Source organism: Cupressus sempervirens, chromosome 11 (genome assembly GCF_028749045.1).
Source record: "Cupressus sempervirens isolate cs-2001-9-10 chromosome 11, ASM2874904v1, whole genome shotgun sequence".
NCBI classification, from domain to species: domain Eukaryota; kingdom Viridiplantae; phylum Streptophyta; class Pinopsida; order Cupressales; family Cupressaceae; genus Cupressus; species Cupressus sempervirens.
The window spans coordinates 317733961-317751621 of NC_143128.1; the positions used below are offsets into that span (position 1 = coordinate 317733961).

Consider the following 17661-nt stretch of genomic DNA (forward strand, 5'->3'; position numbering starts at 1 on the left):
TTAGGTGCTAGATGAGTTCGCCGACTCCTTTCCATGTACTCCCCCAAGGCTGCAATGTGCTTCTCCTAACTGCTGAATATGGACCATTCCCTATTATCATCTTATCAAAGATGTGTAAGAATATCTGTTGGAAAGTTGTCAGTGCATTGCAAAGGCTGAAGGACATTCGATTGTAAGTGTATACACCATCCTCCACTACGAAGGTGGTTTTCAGTTTGTCTTCCTCCGCAATGGATATCTAGTTATATTCGGAGAACCCATCCATTAATGAGTAAATTTCGTGGCCGGCTACCTCCAATCTACTATCTGTGAATGAAATGGAATGGGAAACGAGTCTTTATTGGTTATTGTGTTAGGACATTGAAAATCCACATAGATGTGGAACTATTTTGCTTCCTTTTCAAGGAGATCATGATGGGTGAAACCCATTCACTCGTGTCCACTCAAAAGATAATACACATGTCCAACATTCATTCAATCTCGGCTTCTACTCTTGTGGTATAGTTCTTATTCATCCTGTACAGCCTTTTCTGTATAGGTTGCACTCCCGAAACTAGGGGAATGCGGTGTACGCATGGCTCCGAAGGTACACCCTTCAAGTCCTTGTACATCCAAGGGAAGACGTCCTTATGTTCCATAAGATTTTGTATGCTGTTGTTTTTAATATCAGGTCCCAATCATCCCCCATTAGGATAGTCTTTGGGTTCTCCTCGTCTCTAAGGTTTATCTCCTTTAGCTTTGCCTCCTTGTATTGGATCCGCTCATCCTTAGGAAATTGGTGGGCAAGACTATACTCGACCCGTGCTTCACTTTCCCTATACTCTTTGTATTCTTGAGGGAACTCATTGGGATCTTCTTCAATTTAGAGTACTTTACAGAATGGAGGGAATAGTTTATAGTCACTCATTTGCTAATGAAATAAGCCATCCATGGAGTCTATGTCATCTTCCAACTCCAGTTTCCCGTCATCGTTGGGATCCATGCTCCTTTTCCCTTTGCCTCCCCCATTGTCAAATTCAGAATTTGATGAGGATGTCATTTCTTCGCCAACCATCTGGGTTCTGAGATCCATTACAAATTTTCTTCCCCTCTTCTCGAATGACAAGGTATTCTTTTTCCAGTTATGATTTTCCTTATAGGTCACCAACCACTCTCTTCCTAGGATGGCTTCATATCCTTTCTACTTGAGGGGAATCACCACAAAGTCCAAAATGAATGGTTGTATACTGATGGTTACCTGTTGCACCATCAAGGTTCCTAGGGGTTTAATGCCATGTTGATCAGCCTCGAGTAAGTTGAAGGCCGACGACCACAACGTCGACTTTCCCAGACTCTTCCAAGTGTCCTCAGGTAGAACGTTCACTTACCCACCATCCACAATTGTATTGGTGAAGATGGTGTCAAGGATACCCATCTCCACTACTCGAGGATTTCACCCACTATTTATAGCCAATGTCATCGGGTCTGCTGTGGAGCCGCCAGGATTCTCTATTCATTCCATTGTACTTGTTGGAACCATTGGGCTACTGAATAGAGCTGTTTTTAAGTGTGGCATCGTTTCCACAAGATCCTTGACCTTCATGGATACTTGTAACTGCAACATCTTCCTTAGAATGTTTTTCTCCACTATGGCTTGAGTAGAAGTGTCAGAGGTATCTCCTAGGTCCCTTCAAGCTTGTAGTTTTTTCTCAATCTCGGCTTTTGCCTCGAGTAGTCTTTGCTTTTCCGTATGAGGGTCAGGTTAGGTGGCCTTTTTTGCTTGTGCCCTTGTAATTGCCAGAATTTCCTCCTCTGTCTCCTTTCTCCACATCAAGGAAGTTACAACCAGGCTTGGGGCAAGTGGCCTCCTCATGGTCTCCCGGTCCACACCACCTACACAATTTCTGTGGAGTCTCCTCCTTCTAGCAGTCCCAGGCAAAGTGTCCCCACTCATTGCAATTCCTGCATTGAATCATCGACCTCCCCTTCGCATCATATTGGATCCGAGAGCGGTTGTTTTTGTTATTATTGTTTCCTCTGCCTCCCCATCGGTTATTTCTATAGCTATTGGATGATGCAATATTGTTTTTGTTTTGTTGGCCTTCCATTCTAGATGTGGAAGGTTGTTCTTACGTTAACAACACTTGTTGATTCCTGGCCTTCAGAATATTGGGGCATTCTTTTCTGGAATGTCCCGCAATTCAAAAAATGTCGTAGAAGGATTTCTTCGAACACGAACCCTTCGTGTGCCCATCTTCCTTGCAATCCGTACACCACACCTCATCCTCCTAGGTTTTACTTGGTCCTCTCTTTGATGTCTTAGGTTCCCTTATCATTCTCTAGAGATCTTTTTGTAAAGAATGGACTTTCTTGGTGGATTCCTCATCACTGCTCCCCTCGGAGGAGTCATCATCCGAGGACTTACTCTTCTTGGAGGTTTTACATTTTCTTTCCAAGTCCATTGCAAGGTTATACACATTCTCATACGCTGTCAGAGGTACGATCTTCATCTTCTTCTAAATGGAGGCCTTTAGTCCTTCAACGAACCACTGCTTCTTCAATTCATTGGCTGGAGTAGATGCCATCTTTCTGATTAACTCCTTTAGTCGTCACCTATAGACCCTAACAGATTCATTCTTTGCTTGCTTCGTGCTATAGATTTTAGAAAGGATCTCATTACCATCTCTCAATAATTTTAATTCTTTTTGAAATTCTTTATTTACATCTGCCCATGTTGTCAAGTGAGTTTTGTCTACATCGGAGTACCAATCAATGGCTCCTCTCAATGTGGCAGGGAGTTGCTTGATCCACTTGTCCTTGTCAATGACTCCGTTGGCCGTCATATGGTTTCGCAAGTCCAACAATGCAGGACAAGATCCTCTTTTGCCTAGCCCGTGAATTTGGGCAATTTTTGCTTATTTGTGGTCATCACCACTAGTTGTTGTACGGGTGGTTGTTGTGCCCTTGATGGGGTTTGTGTCTACTTGCCCGCGTTGCTTGTATTGTTTAGGGGCATAATAGGGACAAATCCCAAATTTCTACTACCAAACTGTCTTCCCATGTTTGGCGTACCAGAGTCGAACCAAGTGTCCTGGTGAGGACTGAATAGGGTATCTTGGTTTCCGCACGCTTTTACTGCCTCAACACCTTCAGCCATGTTGGTTCCTTCTTCCTTTCTGCTCCTTTATTCCTCCACTCATGGTGTGATGGATAGGTTGAGAAACTATGACCACATTTTTTCAATCAAATTTAGCCTTTGCCTCGCTTCCGCAAGCAAATCCTCCCTATTTCTTACTCTCCTAGGTTCCAACAAACAATAGTGTTCCCCTTCGGTTATTGTATCTCCCGTAACACCTTCGCAATTACCTTCAGTACCACCTCCATGGTCTCCTTCGGTTAACTGGTCAGCTGGCTGTCCTTTGGCGAGTTGCCTAAACTTTCGTTAGTGCTCTACTTGCTGGGCAAAAATTAAAGCATCATGTGTGGCTTCTAAGGCATTCGTCTGTTGCTTCTTATTCTTATCTTTGTTTAATTGATTTGGCATAAATCTAATTAAACATTATAATCATCTTAAAACAAAACATAGAACACTTTTATTAATTCATATTTCTGTACAATAGATCAACTTTGTGATCTCATTATTGTGAATTTTCCAGTGTTTTTTATTCTTCTCCCTAAGGCTTAAAGCTCATTGATTTGTTCTTCATTGAGTGTCATCACACTCTTCCTCCTCGTGACAATTATGTTCACGTTCGACAAAGTCCTTGAGGACTTGCTATCGGTGCTACTCACACACTAATTCCTTCTTTCGGTTCCTTTGTGCTATGGTTGCTTGCACCAATAGACGAGGTAATTGATGCAACAACCTATTCACCATAGGGATGTTGAGCACGTCACACACAAGGTTCTCGTCGACTTCTCCTCTTAGGACTTCCCTTCATACAAAAGTTTCGATCACTATGTGAAGTGAAACAAGGAATTCAATTCTTAGAGCATACTACCCTTAAAAGAGTTTCGTAATGCCTTCGGCATTGGTCCTCACATTTGGATTTTCCTCAAAAGGTAATCCCATTTATCCACTCATTTCATTACTTCCCAGATTCAATGGGCAACGACACCAAATATTTTCCCTTGTGGGTTAACTAAGATTACTTGCACACATATGTAAAGTACTCAACAATGGATATAAAGATAACATAACAACATTGTATTCATCAATTCATTGCTACATAAAAGTTTCTCCATTCAAGTATGTCTCATTCCAAGAGAAAAGTGCATACATATAGTGCCCGAGGGTATGCGAGGCGAATTGTCGCATCCATGTAACTTCCTCAGATGGACCAACCATCTAACTATACCCGTTTTCCGGACAATAGATTTGATGGGTAACACTTATTGTGAAGCAAATATTTCAAAGCTGTCCTTAATAAGCACTAATGTCCTTTACAACTTGCCTAGAGATTCATCACCAAGTTATCATGAGATAGAAAATATCAATTCATTGATGGATAATTTTATCTTTACCCCTTTTTACTTATTTGAGGCTTCCCTTCTTGGTCACAGGTTGCATTTTCAGATTCAGCTTGGTCTATGAGGAGTATGTGTTAAGGTTGTAGTTACAGTCAGTTTGATATGATCATGAGTTTCATTATTGATGGTAAATCATCATTAGATAAATATTCTTTTATATACATACATACATACATATATATATATAAAACAATGCATATATTATACAATTGGTTATTTATACTATTAATATACTAAATAATGATGTTTAAACCTTGGAGACGTGTCTCTTCAAGAGACATGTCTCCTCCTTTGATACTTATATGAGATCCAAATCTGCATTTGGAACATATCGATAACAATGGCATATAATTACATTTGCAAACATGATCCATGTTACTTAACATGGTATCAAAGCTTGGTTCCAAATGTAAGAAAATCAGAGACTATGATAATTTGGAAGGAAGATCAGATTATGGAAAAGAAGGCTTCATATATGCATGGCAGTGTGTGGCAAAGGAGGAGGATAAAGAAAATCCAAGTGATTGATGGGTTTGTTAAACTATAATAGAGATTGGTTGAAAATGAACTTTTGTTGGCAATGGTGTCGATTCATTCACTATATTTGTAGCCAAATGGTACATACCTCTTTCTAATGGACACAGATAGATTACACTTTGGAGGTATTGCTTCCTCTAATACTTTAAACAAGATTCAAGTGCAAAACAACTCGTATATGCCTCTACCTAATAACCCTTTGCTTGCATTCGCTTTTGCTCAATTCATATATGATTTATGTATCTGCATTCTCCTATTGTGTAAGTTCCCCATCAGGAAAGAAGAATTTTTTCCCTAGAGCCAAAAACTCTAAGTGACCCCAAACATGGGATTGGAGGAGATATTGTAGGCGAACAGGATCCACATAATAACCACAACTATAAATGCATAGAGCATCATGAAAGAAGAATTGACTGTCCATTTCTTCTTCACTATGCCTCTATATAGAGTGACGAGCCTTGACGCAGATTGCCCTCCAACAATGGTCACCATTGTCATCTTCTATGCGTTGTCTTTATTCTGCACCCAAATTTTTCTTCACTAATGCCCCCAATGTTCAGTTTGACCTCCATATTCATAGGTGACTCTCTCCATCGCGGGTATTGAATAACTTATAAACATGGATCATTAAATTCTCTCACCCTGACCAAAGGTAGTTTAGAAGTGTCCAACATCTGTGGAAATATTGTGATATTGCTATCAGGATTTTAATTGTGTGATTTCGAGTCAAACTCATTGACCCATGTTTCATGAGTAGTGATTCAACATGAATCCATCTCTTATGAGAATAAATGGAACACTTAGCACTCATTGGATCTAGGTGATGCTCACAAGGGTGAAGCACAGGGACTTCCTGGGAGGTCACCCATCCTAGTACTACTCCAGCCTGAGCGCGCTTGACTACGGAGTTTCCTCCATGGTTAAACCCAAAGCTTGCAACCCCATTTGCAAAACCTTCACCAAGTGTTGTGCCTTATGAACCATTTGAATCACTACCCATGAAACATGGGTCAATTAGTTTGACTCGAAATCACACAGTTAAAATCCTAATAGCAATATCACAATTTGACTTGCTGTGGAAATGATCTCCTACTTATCAATTGATGAGCTCAAGGGGCTTTCTAATGAATGGTTCATAAGGCACAACACTTGGTGAAGGTTTTGCAAATGGGGTTGCAAGCTTTGGGTTTAACCATGGAGGAAACTCTGTAGTTAAGCGCGCTCAAGCTAGAGTAGTACTGGGATGGGTGACCTCCCGAGAAGTCCCGGTGCTTCACCCTTGTGAGCATCACCTAGATCCAATGAGTGCTGAGTGTTCCATTTATTCTCATGAGAGATGGATTCATGTTGAATCACTACTCATGAAACATGGGTCAATGAGTTTGACTCGAAATCACACAGTTAAAATCCTGATAGCAATATCACAATTTGACTTGCTGTGGAAATTATCTCTTATCATCTGTGGAAATAGTTTACTATAAGAGCTTAGAAGTGTCCAACATATGGGGAGTTTTGGTGATAGTTATAATATGAATCCAATTGCTTCATAATGGTCTTTCCTACTCGTGCAGTTCTTGTCTGGGAGTTCTTTGGATAGTCATGGGAAGTTGTAGGAATCTATGGCATACAATTTGTTTGCTGGCAATTAGTTTCCAGTAGAGAATAAGATGCATAGCTTCTTTTCCAAAAGATATATCCCTACCTAGTATGGGGAAATTGCAATTTTTGAGATGGTAATTGGCATTGAATGTGCAACTAAGCTTATTGGTCTTGGAAGGATGTGCACTTTTTGCCCAATTAATGCACAAGGTCCATGTACTTTCTTTTCCTTCAAAGGGAGATTGTTTCCTTGTAATCAAAATGCTCAGCTTGTTGAGATAATGGGTGTTGCACATATTGCATAATATTGATATTTTATTATTATTATTACTTTTTTATTATGTAATGTTGTACCTAGATGGACATGCAACATGTAAAGATTCCCATGGAATATTCTTGATGAGTTGTATTGTAACATTGTAAAAATATCTTATGTAATTATTTAATATTGGGGAAAAGAATTAAATGCCCAATATTAAATGTGGGGTCAGTGGGTTAGGTAGGACATGGTTTTAGCACATGGTTTATGTAATACCACTTGGTGGTTTTGTGGGACTTGCTACTATATAAGTTGCCACAAGGGTAGTTGTTGTAGAGAAAGAGTGACAAGGAGAAGACAAAAGGCAAGAGTCGAGCGGGACAAGGCTTGACAGGTTAGCCAAGAGAGCATTTGTGAAGGTTGAAAGCATGGCATGGGATGTGTGGATTCATGCTTGTTCACATAGTTTGCTCGGTTGTGGCTATGGCCATGAAGGCTTCCATGGTTGTATGACAATGGTATTTTTGCTGAATAATACATGATGATGGATGCTTTTGGAGGCTGGGTTTTTCCCTCAATGAGGGTTTCCCAGGGTATATCTTGTGTCACATTTTATGGGTATGTTGTCTATTCTCTTGCATGTGGAATTTAATTCCGTGTTTATTTCAGATTTATTATGAGTTATGTGGAAACGGTTATATTCTTTGTTGCCAAGTTTCCTTACAAGTGGTATCAGAGCTATGGTTTTATTATTGTAACCCTAGATTGAATCCATGGGAATGCATGAGAAGATAAAAGAAAGGTCAAGATATATGAATGATTTATTGCAGATCTAAGGGTTTTGAATTTGCTGTTATGATGGGATGTTAAAAGATTTGGGCATGTGAAATTGTTGGACAAAAGAGTTTTTCGGATGTTTCATTTAAATGAGGGTTTTGGGGGGTAGCATGCAGAAATGACCTCCTGGGTAAAAATAGACCTCACCATTGGATCCGGGTCGACATTTTCATAAAATTTGATATATAATATGCCCTAGTTTGGCCATGTTCAGAGGAAATGAAAGAGTTTTTTAGTTTCAGCCCATGATGGCCGTCAAATTTAATCCCGTCGGAATTTTCGTCACTGAAAAAATAAAAAATAAAAAATCATACTGAAAATGGTAAAAAGACTGTCTTAGTAAAACGGCCATAACTTTCTCTCAGAATATCGGATTTCAGATTTCTTACAGGCGTTGGAAAGCTAATTCAGAGCACTACAACATGGTGTAGGTTTGGTTCTGTGATTTTGAGATTTTGTCAAGTTTTCAGAGCCCTAAAGTCAGATGTTGTTTATTTTGAGCACGGATTAGGGCATAACTTGGGCATACAGAGTCGGATTTTGGACTTCGAGTAGTCAACAGAAAGCTCTTGGAGAGCTCTACACATTGGTTTAGATTTGGTGCAGGTTTGGCATGAGTTATTTGTTGATATATTTATCTGAACAGTTTATGATATATTTTGACTATGGTAACATTGTGAGTTTATGGCATTGGAGATTTAAGATTTGATGTCATTGTATACTCAGTTCATATTTCAGTTTGGTCTCATGATGATATGGTTATCAGTGTTTGGTTTGGATATGCATAATGACTTGTTGGGTCTACAAGTTGTGCAATGTTGTAAGCGGTCTATACTTACAGGTTGCATTTATAGCTTGGTTATGGGTTGTCCTTGCCCATTGATCTTTCATTATTGATGCATATTCAGATTGGTGGCTTGGATTTGGGTTGTCTATGCCCTAAGTCACATGATTTTATCTTCATGTAGAAGGGATGAGATGTTACCAGGTACAGTCATGGTGGAGGATTGTGGTTGACTATGCTGACAGGTTGGACATATTGAGAGCCAGATGCTCGATTCATGGATGTGATCATAGTGTCATGGATTTTGGCATGACATGATTGGTTATACAGGCACATCCTTGATGTTCTTTAGCTTAGATTTCTGATTCAGTTATGGTGGTATATCTTCTTGGTTGAGGATCATAGTTATTTGGTTTTCTTTTGAGGAGCTCATAATGTGCATTTTGAGTTCTTTGATGGTTTGATGCCTTGGTTGATTCTCATGGTTAGAAGATGGGTTTTCATCATGATGTCATGGATAGCTTGGATACACGGTTTAGTGGGAGCTTGTGACAGTGATGGGGTGACATTGCAGGATTAGTTCCTGGTTTGCTTTGGATCTTCAAGTAGGAGATGGATTTTATGATGCCATAGGTGACTTGGTACCACAGTTGAGTGGGAGTTGTTGGCATTGATATATTTATTGAGTGTTTGCAGATGTTGGAGGTTTGTCTTAGATCCTGTTGCTGCAGAAGCGTCTTTGACATTTGCATGGTGCACTTGTTATCTTCATGGTGTTTGAAGATGGTTAGATCTTGAGGACTCATGAAGTTCTTGGTTATCTTCATGGTATGTGGAGATGGTTCTTCCTAGTATGTGGAGATTTTTTTTTTCATGGTGTGTGGAGATGGTTGCATCTTGAGGACTCATAGGGTTCTTGGCAAAGATGTGGTTTATATCTTTTATTTGGCATGTTATCCTTGGTATGAGGATGGTTTCATTATTATGTCATGGTATACTCTTGATACGCGTTTAGAGTTGTGACATGTTATAGTATGTTCATGTTGAGCATGTTATCTCTTTGGTTGAGATGGTTAGATCATGTTGTTATGTTTATGTTCCTGAGGCCATGGTTGGAACTTTGACATTGATCTTGGTTTAGTTTCTTGGTATTGAGTACACTGATCATAAGCTGAATACTTCATGATATTGCTATGTTGCATTTGGAGTTGGCATGGATTGATTGGTTACAGGTGCTCATGGATACTTAGAGACGGTGGTGATGCTGATTTCTCTTGGATTAGAGAAGTATTTGTTGGGACAGTTGATGGTTTCAACAGGAAGTCCGAGGGGCAGTCACCTGATATGGACTTGAGAGAAGATTGTTCTTAGATGAGTCTTGGTTGGAGACTTGGGTATCTTGATGAGCATTCTCATTCCCCACTCTTGGTCTACTCGGCGGTTTGCTACTTGAGAGGTATAGCCCATTGTTTTTCTCAAGTGCATTATATTTACGTTTGTCTTTCATGGATATGGATCTTGAACTTTGGTGCATGAGTTAGTTCTGGAGGGTTCATTTGAGAGATGGTTTAGCATTGGTTATCTCCATGTGCATATGTTGTTATGCTGGTTGAGTTTGGGAGATGGTTTTATATTGGGCATATTCCTTGGATTAGGAATGGTTATTCCTTGGTTTAGGAATGGTTTATTGAGTTTGATCTTCTTGTGAGAGGCTTACATCCATGATTAGTTATATGGTATGGTTTGGGTGTTGTTGAGGCTTCTTGTTGGGGTTTTATGGAGGAGATCATACTTGCACAGTTCACATCCAGAGGTGTGTGTAGAAGGACATGATACAGGTTATGATATGCATGATTTTTCTGGTCTTGGTTATCTTCCTGGATGTTCAGTTTTGCTTACATTGGATTTGAGATTGGTTAGAGATTGTGATCACTGGTTTGTGCTCATGTATGTCACGTGAGAGATGACATGGTTATTCCTTTATCTCTTTCCTCTGTTGATTGTGGTGAATTTAGGAGACTATTGGAGACTTGTTATGAGAGTTGTTCTTGCAGGATATCAGTTTATGTATTGTGGATGTCCTTGATACTTCATGGATTCACTTCTTTGAGATGTGTTGAGTGGATTGGTTATAGATTTGACATTATCTTTTGCAGTGGGAGCTTCTTGGTATATATGTGACAGGTATTGCTCTTGAGACTTGTGATTGCAGGTTACAGATTGGATATGTCGGTGATATGAGATTCACTTGTTATACCTTTGAGGTATAGATAGTTGGATGGGTTTGGCACTTGCTGTGGGTGCTATTTCAGCTATGGATATTTTTTGACAACTACGGATACATGTGATTACCTTTGGATCAGGTTTTTTGTACTTGAAATTTCAGTTGGTACAAGATTTTATGATCTTCTAATGCGACAGGTTGGGTGGTTTTCTCTTTGGATGGCTTCTATGTATGTCCAGTGGTAGTGGCATAATAGGAGGTGAGATCATTAATGTTCAAGATGCTAGATACTTTGATTTTGTTGCTGGTACCAGGATGGAGCACTTGGTGTATTTTGATCCATGATGGTGGATGTGCTGGGAGGGATTGTTCCCTTGTTCATTTATGTGGCTACAGATTGACCCTATGCAATGCATACAACAAGTAGGAGATTGTTGAGATAATGGGTGTTGCACACATTGCATAATATTGTTATATTTTATTATTTTATTTTATTATGTAATGTTGTACCTAGATGGACGTGCAACATGTAAAGATTCCCATGAAATATTCTTGATGAGTTGTATTGTAACATTGTAAAAATATCTTATGTAATTATTTAATATTGGGGAAAAGAATTAAATGCCCAATATTAAATGTGGGGTCAGTGGGTTAGGTAGGACATGGTTTTAGCACATGGTTTATGTAATACCACTTGGTGGTTTTGTGGGACTTGCTACTATATAAGCTGCCACAAGGGTAGTTGTTGTAGAGAAAGAGTGACAAGGAGAAGACAAAAGGCAAGAGTCGAGTGGGACAAAGCTTGACAGGTTAGCCAAGGGAGCATTTGTGAAGGTTGAAAGCATGGCATGGGATGTGTGGATTCATGCTTGTTCACATAGTTTGCTCGGTTGTGGCTATGGCCATGAAGGCTTCCATGGTTGTATGGCAATGGTATTTTTGCTGAATAATACATGATGATGGATGCTTTTGGAGGTTGGGTTTTTCCCTCAATGAGGGTTTTCCAGGGTATATCTTGTGTCACATTTTATGGGTATGTTGTCTATTCTCTTGCATGTGGAATTTAATTCCGTGTTTATTTCAGATTTATTATGGGTTATGTGGAAACGGTTATGTTCTTTGTTGCCAAGTTTCCTTACACAGCTGATGTCAATAATTTATTCTCTGGCGTATATAAGATGTTTTCCCAAAAAAGGACCTTGCAGCTTTAACTCCAGTTATTGCAACTTTGATGCTTAAATAGTTTTTCACCTGACAGAACCTGCCTGGCCCGTTCCCTGCATATGAAGCATGTAAGTCCACCATTGTAATGGTAACTGCAGTCTGTTGTTGCAACTCTTTATGATTGCTTCTGCACTCTAGAAGTTTACTTAAATCTGCCAAAGCTCTAGAATTGAGCAAAAAATTTAGTCAGAATGTACAGAGATTGGAACTGTATTGTTGAAGGCTTCAGACAGGAGGAAATCAAAATATCAGCAAATCTACTTTTCTAATGCTTGGAGACTATTGTGAATGTTTCTTCGTTTGATCAGAATGTTTGAGAAAAAGCACAGTGAGCCGAGCAGAAGCAATATACAATAGAAATATGTCCCTGAATGATGAGGGTATCCTGCAAGCGTGAGAAGAAATTGTTAAATTGACAAATAAAGTTTGGTCATTTCACAACACTGGTTGTCTCAAAGAAGGCTTAGTGGGATCTTCTATGCATTTTAACAAATTTGAAGAAAAAATGAACTGAACATATGTACCCTATTAGCTTTTCCAACTTTGTAGTATGGGACTTCCTTTAGCCAGACTAAGGTGCTTCTTTGTCCCATGAAATAATTGAAGATACGTCTTGAAAAATCTTATATAGAAAATAAATATATTAGAACTTTTGTTCACCACAGTCATTTTATGGTTTTAGCTTATACTTTTTACAAATATTCTATGCATGATGTTGAGGGCGTCTCCTGTAGTGTTGAACTCTCAATCAATGAAAAGAGATATTCCAGGGCTTCAATTCCCATCTCAACTTTATTTCCCATAATAGAGGTTCATCTTCATCCTGCATCATATACCAGGCATCGGGAGTGTCTCTCATATTCTATGATTTTTCCATTTAGTTAATTCTAACAAAAAATAGATGTTAACTTTTCACAACAATTGACATTTTAGAGTCTGATTTTATCAACTTTTTCTCAGCTGTCATATTCACTATTTCTGTCACCAAAGTTTAATGCTTATTATAATCAGAAGAGCCTATTTATAATGTGTAATGCTTATTATAATGAAAAGAGCCTATTTATAATGTCTAATGAGGAGCTGTGATAGTCTGTAGGACTGGTCATCTCATAGAACCTTACATTGCTAGTTCAGAGTTATCCCACAAAAATATTTATAACATGAAGCCTCTTCTTACCTTATTCCTTGAGAATTGCCCTGTAACAGTTTTTATAATCTTTCAACTTAATGCAGATATGTAAAAAGCAGAAGCAACGAGCAGCTATTGCATGGTCTGCAGGATAACAGCACTATAAGTTATTGTGATACTGAAATTAAATCAAATGGTGTGCCAATAGTACCCTGTGGCCTCATAGCTTGGAGCTTATTTAATGATACCTACAGATTTTTTCTCGAGAACATTGAACTACAAGTCAACAAAACAAACATAGCTTGGAAAAGTGATCGTGAACATAAATTTGGAAAAAATGTTTATCCCTTCAATTTTCAGAATGGATCTTTAATTGGTGGGGCCAAGCTAGATCCATCAAAACCTGTAAGTAGAGAATTTTGTATGCTATCTAATAAAATGAATGCTGTTTCTTGTATGTAGAAGGCATTTCACAATTTATCTCAAAGCTGCTTAGTGATTTTTCTGACTGTGATGTGATAGTTGAGTGATCAAGAAGATCTTATTGTGTGGATGCGTATATCAGCGCTCCCAACCTTCAGAAAGTTGTATGGAAGAATTGAGCTGGATCTTGAAGCTGATGATTACATTACAGTAGCGATTCAAAATAACTATAATACATATAGCTTTGGTGGCAAGAAAAGTCTGGTACTTTCCACAAGCAGCTGGCTTGGTGGTAAAAATGATACTCTGGGGAAAGCATATGTTGTCACTGGGATTCTGTGCATTTTGTTGGCAGTTGTTTACTTCATTTTGCACAGGACATTCCCAAGGTAAGCTTCTTGCGTAATATGTTGCAAGTTGTTTCCCTCAACTTGCTGAATGAGAATCCTCATCTTCAGTTTTATTTTCTTTTAATATAACAATTCTACACTGTGTTTTGAGTGTATACTGTTTTTTTATTTGCAGAATCGGTGATCATCACAAATATGATACTGTCAGTCAGTGAAGTCAACCAACACCATGGATCAACTAAGGTTTGTTGATCTTCCAGAATTAAAGCGGTTTCTTGTATACAGATTGTATCTATTGAAATATAGGTGGAAAATTAAATTTTGAAAAGCTTTCCTGCAATATAAGAGCTTTACTCATGCTTTCCATCGCCAGTCTATACAATGGAAAGCTACCAATGCGTGGCAATTAACAGTTGTCGATTGTAATCTGCTTTATATTTTTAAGGAAAAAAGTATTTATATTGCCAAGGATGTTTATGCTAAGTTTTAGGGAGTCTGGATGTATTGCCTCCTCTACATATCCCCACTCCCAAACAAATCTGAAATTCAATAACATTAAGGGCATAAAAATGAATTAAGGGTGGTTTTGTTTTGGGTTTCATAGATTGTTTGGTCTTATTATTAAAATCTTCCATTTCATTTATTACACTAATAGTATATGCAACAATAATACACTAACACAAAAAAATCAGAATATTACTTAAAATGCACAAGACCATGATTAAGAGAAATGTGGAGGTGAGGGAGGAGAAACAATAAATTTTTCAAAATGCATCGCTGGGGGCCTCTTCAACAAGAATGAATGCATGATTATCAAATGGTTTATTGTGATTTTCTCTGCGAGACATCTGTTTTAAAAAGTTGTTTTTTACCAATTCATTCTTTAACCCTATAATGCATCCACTGGTAACTAAGCATTTTGAAGATATGATGATTTATTTGTTGTCTGTTTTATCTTGCATGGGCTAGTCTTTTGTTGTCTAATAAAATGCATTGTCAATATCCAGACATGCAAACCTGGTTAAGAGAAAACTATAAACCATCCTTGTATTTTGGCATTGAAAAAAGCTTCAGGTTAACTCAGTGAAGTAGATGGGGCCACAAAGAGGTGGCTTCATCCCCTCTACAAAAGAGACCTGAACACAACACCAAAAGTGCTCAAATCACAGTAAAGTAGCATTTGTACATTTGTGTGCAATGGGTACACGGAAGAGATATGGGAGGATGCATAAATGTGAAGTTTGAAATGAATTTAAGGAAGGTGCAGTGCCATTAATGTTTAGTTATGTGACTATTGAAAAATTTGAAGTGTTTGTAGGAAAGAGCCTACAACACAATAGTAAATTGTGAACCTCTTATCTAGGAGGTCTTGGGTTCAAATCTACTCAAGCTTAATACGAAAATAATAATTAATCTCAATAAATAATAATAAACAATCTAGGCTTCGACCAATTACCTATTAAATTTTTTTTGAAGTGTTCTTAGAGCTCTTAATTACCAGAATTTACAAAAGTGGAGATATTTTTTGCATCTCCACTATTAAACAACTGCTATGTTTCATAGTGAAAAATGCCTAATAGATCAGCATGTAGGAGTCATCTGTGTAAAGAGCAACAACTTGTACAAATGCAATCAAGGAGGTGTTATCCAAGGAAAAAAATAAAATATGTTAGTAGTAAGTACAGAGAAATATGTAAGTGGCAGTTGTAAGAAAATTGATTTGTAAATAAACAATATAAAGAGAACAAAATTTAATTAAACATATGTATTGTTTTAGAAATCTAGTTAATGGAAAACAAACTTGGATGGCTTCCAACTAATTTGGATTGTTTGAAGAATTTGCATTTCATAATTTTGTCAATTGAGCCTGCTCTTCTTTCCTTTGAGCAACATACATGCTTTGTTTTATGCATGCATATCTTTTGAAAATGAAGTTGGGTGTCTATCTGAAGGCTTGTAAGCCCACAAACTCTTGAAATAGTTGTGAATATCAACCCTTGTTAGACAATGTTTCCAATGTCAACTATTGCTCTCCAAAGTGTAAGCCCTTGTAATTTTTGTATTGTTAAAACCCATGTCATTTTTAGTGGTATTTAATGGTGGTTTCCACGATTCATTGGGGTTATGGGGGCAGTTTTGGGTTGTAATGGGCCCAAGCTAGAACTCTGTAGTTTCTAAATTGAAAAACAACAAAGAAGAGGAGCCGAGGTGGTTTTTCACCATGATTGCATACAATTGATTCGACTTGTAAGTGCAACATTCACAAGTCCTATTTCAATCCAAATATTTGTGTATAACATAAGTTCTTTCCCAATACACAAGAGGATCCTAGATTATAGTTGTTTTTCATATAGATTTGAGCATGGCAATCCTGTAAGTTGTTCTGTAATGGATATGGCAACTAGTTTTTCTAAAGAGAGCTCAACACGAATCTAATATGGAGTGACACCATCTCATTTGTCGTAGAAAGGTGTATGATTGTTTGGGAAATAGATTGTTCTTTAGAGGTAAGTGCAAAACTTGATCATGACATTAGAAGTTGCCACTATGCAATTGTAGGTTTTGTATTGTGTGATTTTGAGAGAAGTGCACATAATTCTATTTGGGTAGGCTGGTTTCCATTTTGACAAAATTTTATGTTTAGTATCATAACTATTGTGAAGTTGCAACAAAGTGTTCCCTCATAGGATTCATATGATGGAGTGTTTTTCGCTAGTGTTGGTTAATGCAAGTTACACAAGATAATGATTGAGTGCTCATCAAATGGGTGGTCATGGTTAGAGAATGCTTCTCACAATCCAATATCATTTGTTTCCCATCAATTTTGGACCAATGAAACTCGTCTCATCTATTAAAATGTATTGAATGAAGTACATGCTTTCTTGAAGCTTACAATTATATATTATATTCAATATACTTTAATATCTATTATTTTAAAAATATTACCATAACTGTCATGTTAACCATTTTGATTGTAGAATATAATATATAATAATAATAATAATTATAATATTATTTAAAATAATTTTACATGTATTAAAAAACAAGATATAATTCAACTTGTCAACACCATCTTTAAAATTTGATGTAGTTTTTAAGATAACAACTATCCTTTGAACTTTAGAAATGTAAGTGTCACACATCTTCATATGACACCAATAGTGACAATGAAGGGAAAAGTCTCATATTTGTGCATATAAACATGTGCTATTAATCATAATTTGTCTAGCATTTATATGTACTATATAAATTTTTATTAAATGTAACAATTTTATAATTACATTTAATAGTTCTCATTATAGAGTATAATAGATACAAAATATTATATATAATTAGGTTGTATTATGTTTACATTTAGTGATTTCTATTAAAAATATGTCTAAGATTTTTAAAAGAAATATGATTTATTTTGTATTATATAAAAATATAATAGATATTAAATATATATTATACAACATAATATATAAATACGATGTAAGTCTTATGGTCAATGTTAAGTTTTAAGAATTTATTACAAGTAAATTGGTTAGTTATTATAATTTAACCAAAGACCTCTTATATAAGAGGTTCATAATTTACCATTGTGTTACATGTTCTTACCTATGTCATATTTTGAAAGTTGTGGTAAAGGGGATTTGTTCACCATGAAGCTATGGTAATGAACTCATTTTTGAGATCTACTTTTGACTTCATATCACTTCACCTTAGTGGGCTTACAAATAAGTTTTAATGTTCTGTATAATGACATTATTATTATTTTTAAAAAATCAATGATTGTAAGAAAAA

At 37.2% G+C, this 17661-nt stretch overlaps 1 protein-coding gene across 1 annotated transcript in view; it reads left to right on the top strand.

Moving 5' to 3' along the window:
• The window catches only part of LOC149529399 (putative ALA-interacting subunit 2), a 55665-nt gene extending 41322 nt beyond the window's left edge, over positions 1-14343 (top strand). Inside the window, exons 6-8 of the mRNA XM_089810306.1 lie at positions 13207-13507; positions 13625-13914; positions 14051-14343. Of these exons, the coding sequence (XP_089666432.1) occupies positions 13207-13507; positions 13625-13914; positions 14051-14090 (631 nt within the window). The 3' untranslated portion in view covers positions 14091-14343. The remainder of the gene's footprint in view (positions 1-13206; positions 13508-13624; positions 13915-14050) is intronic.
• The last annotated feature ends 3318 nt before the right edge of the window (positions 14344-17661 follow it).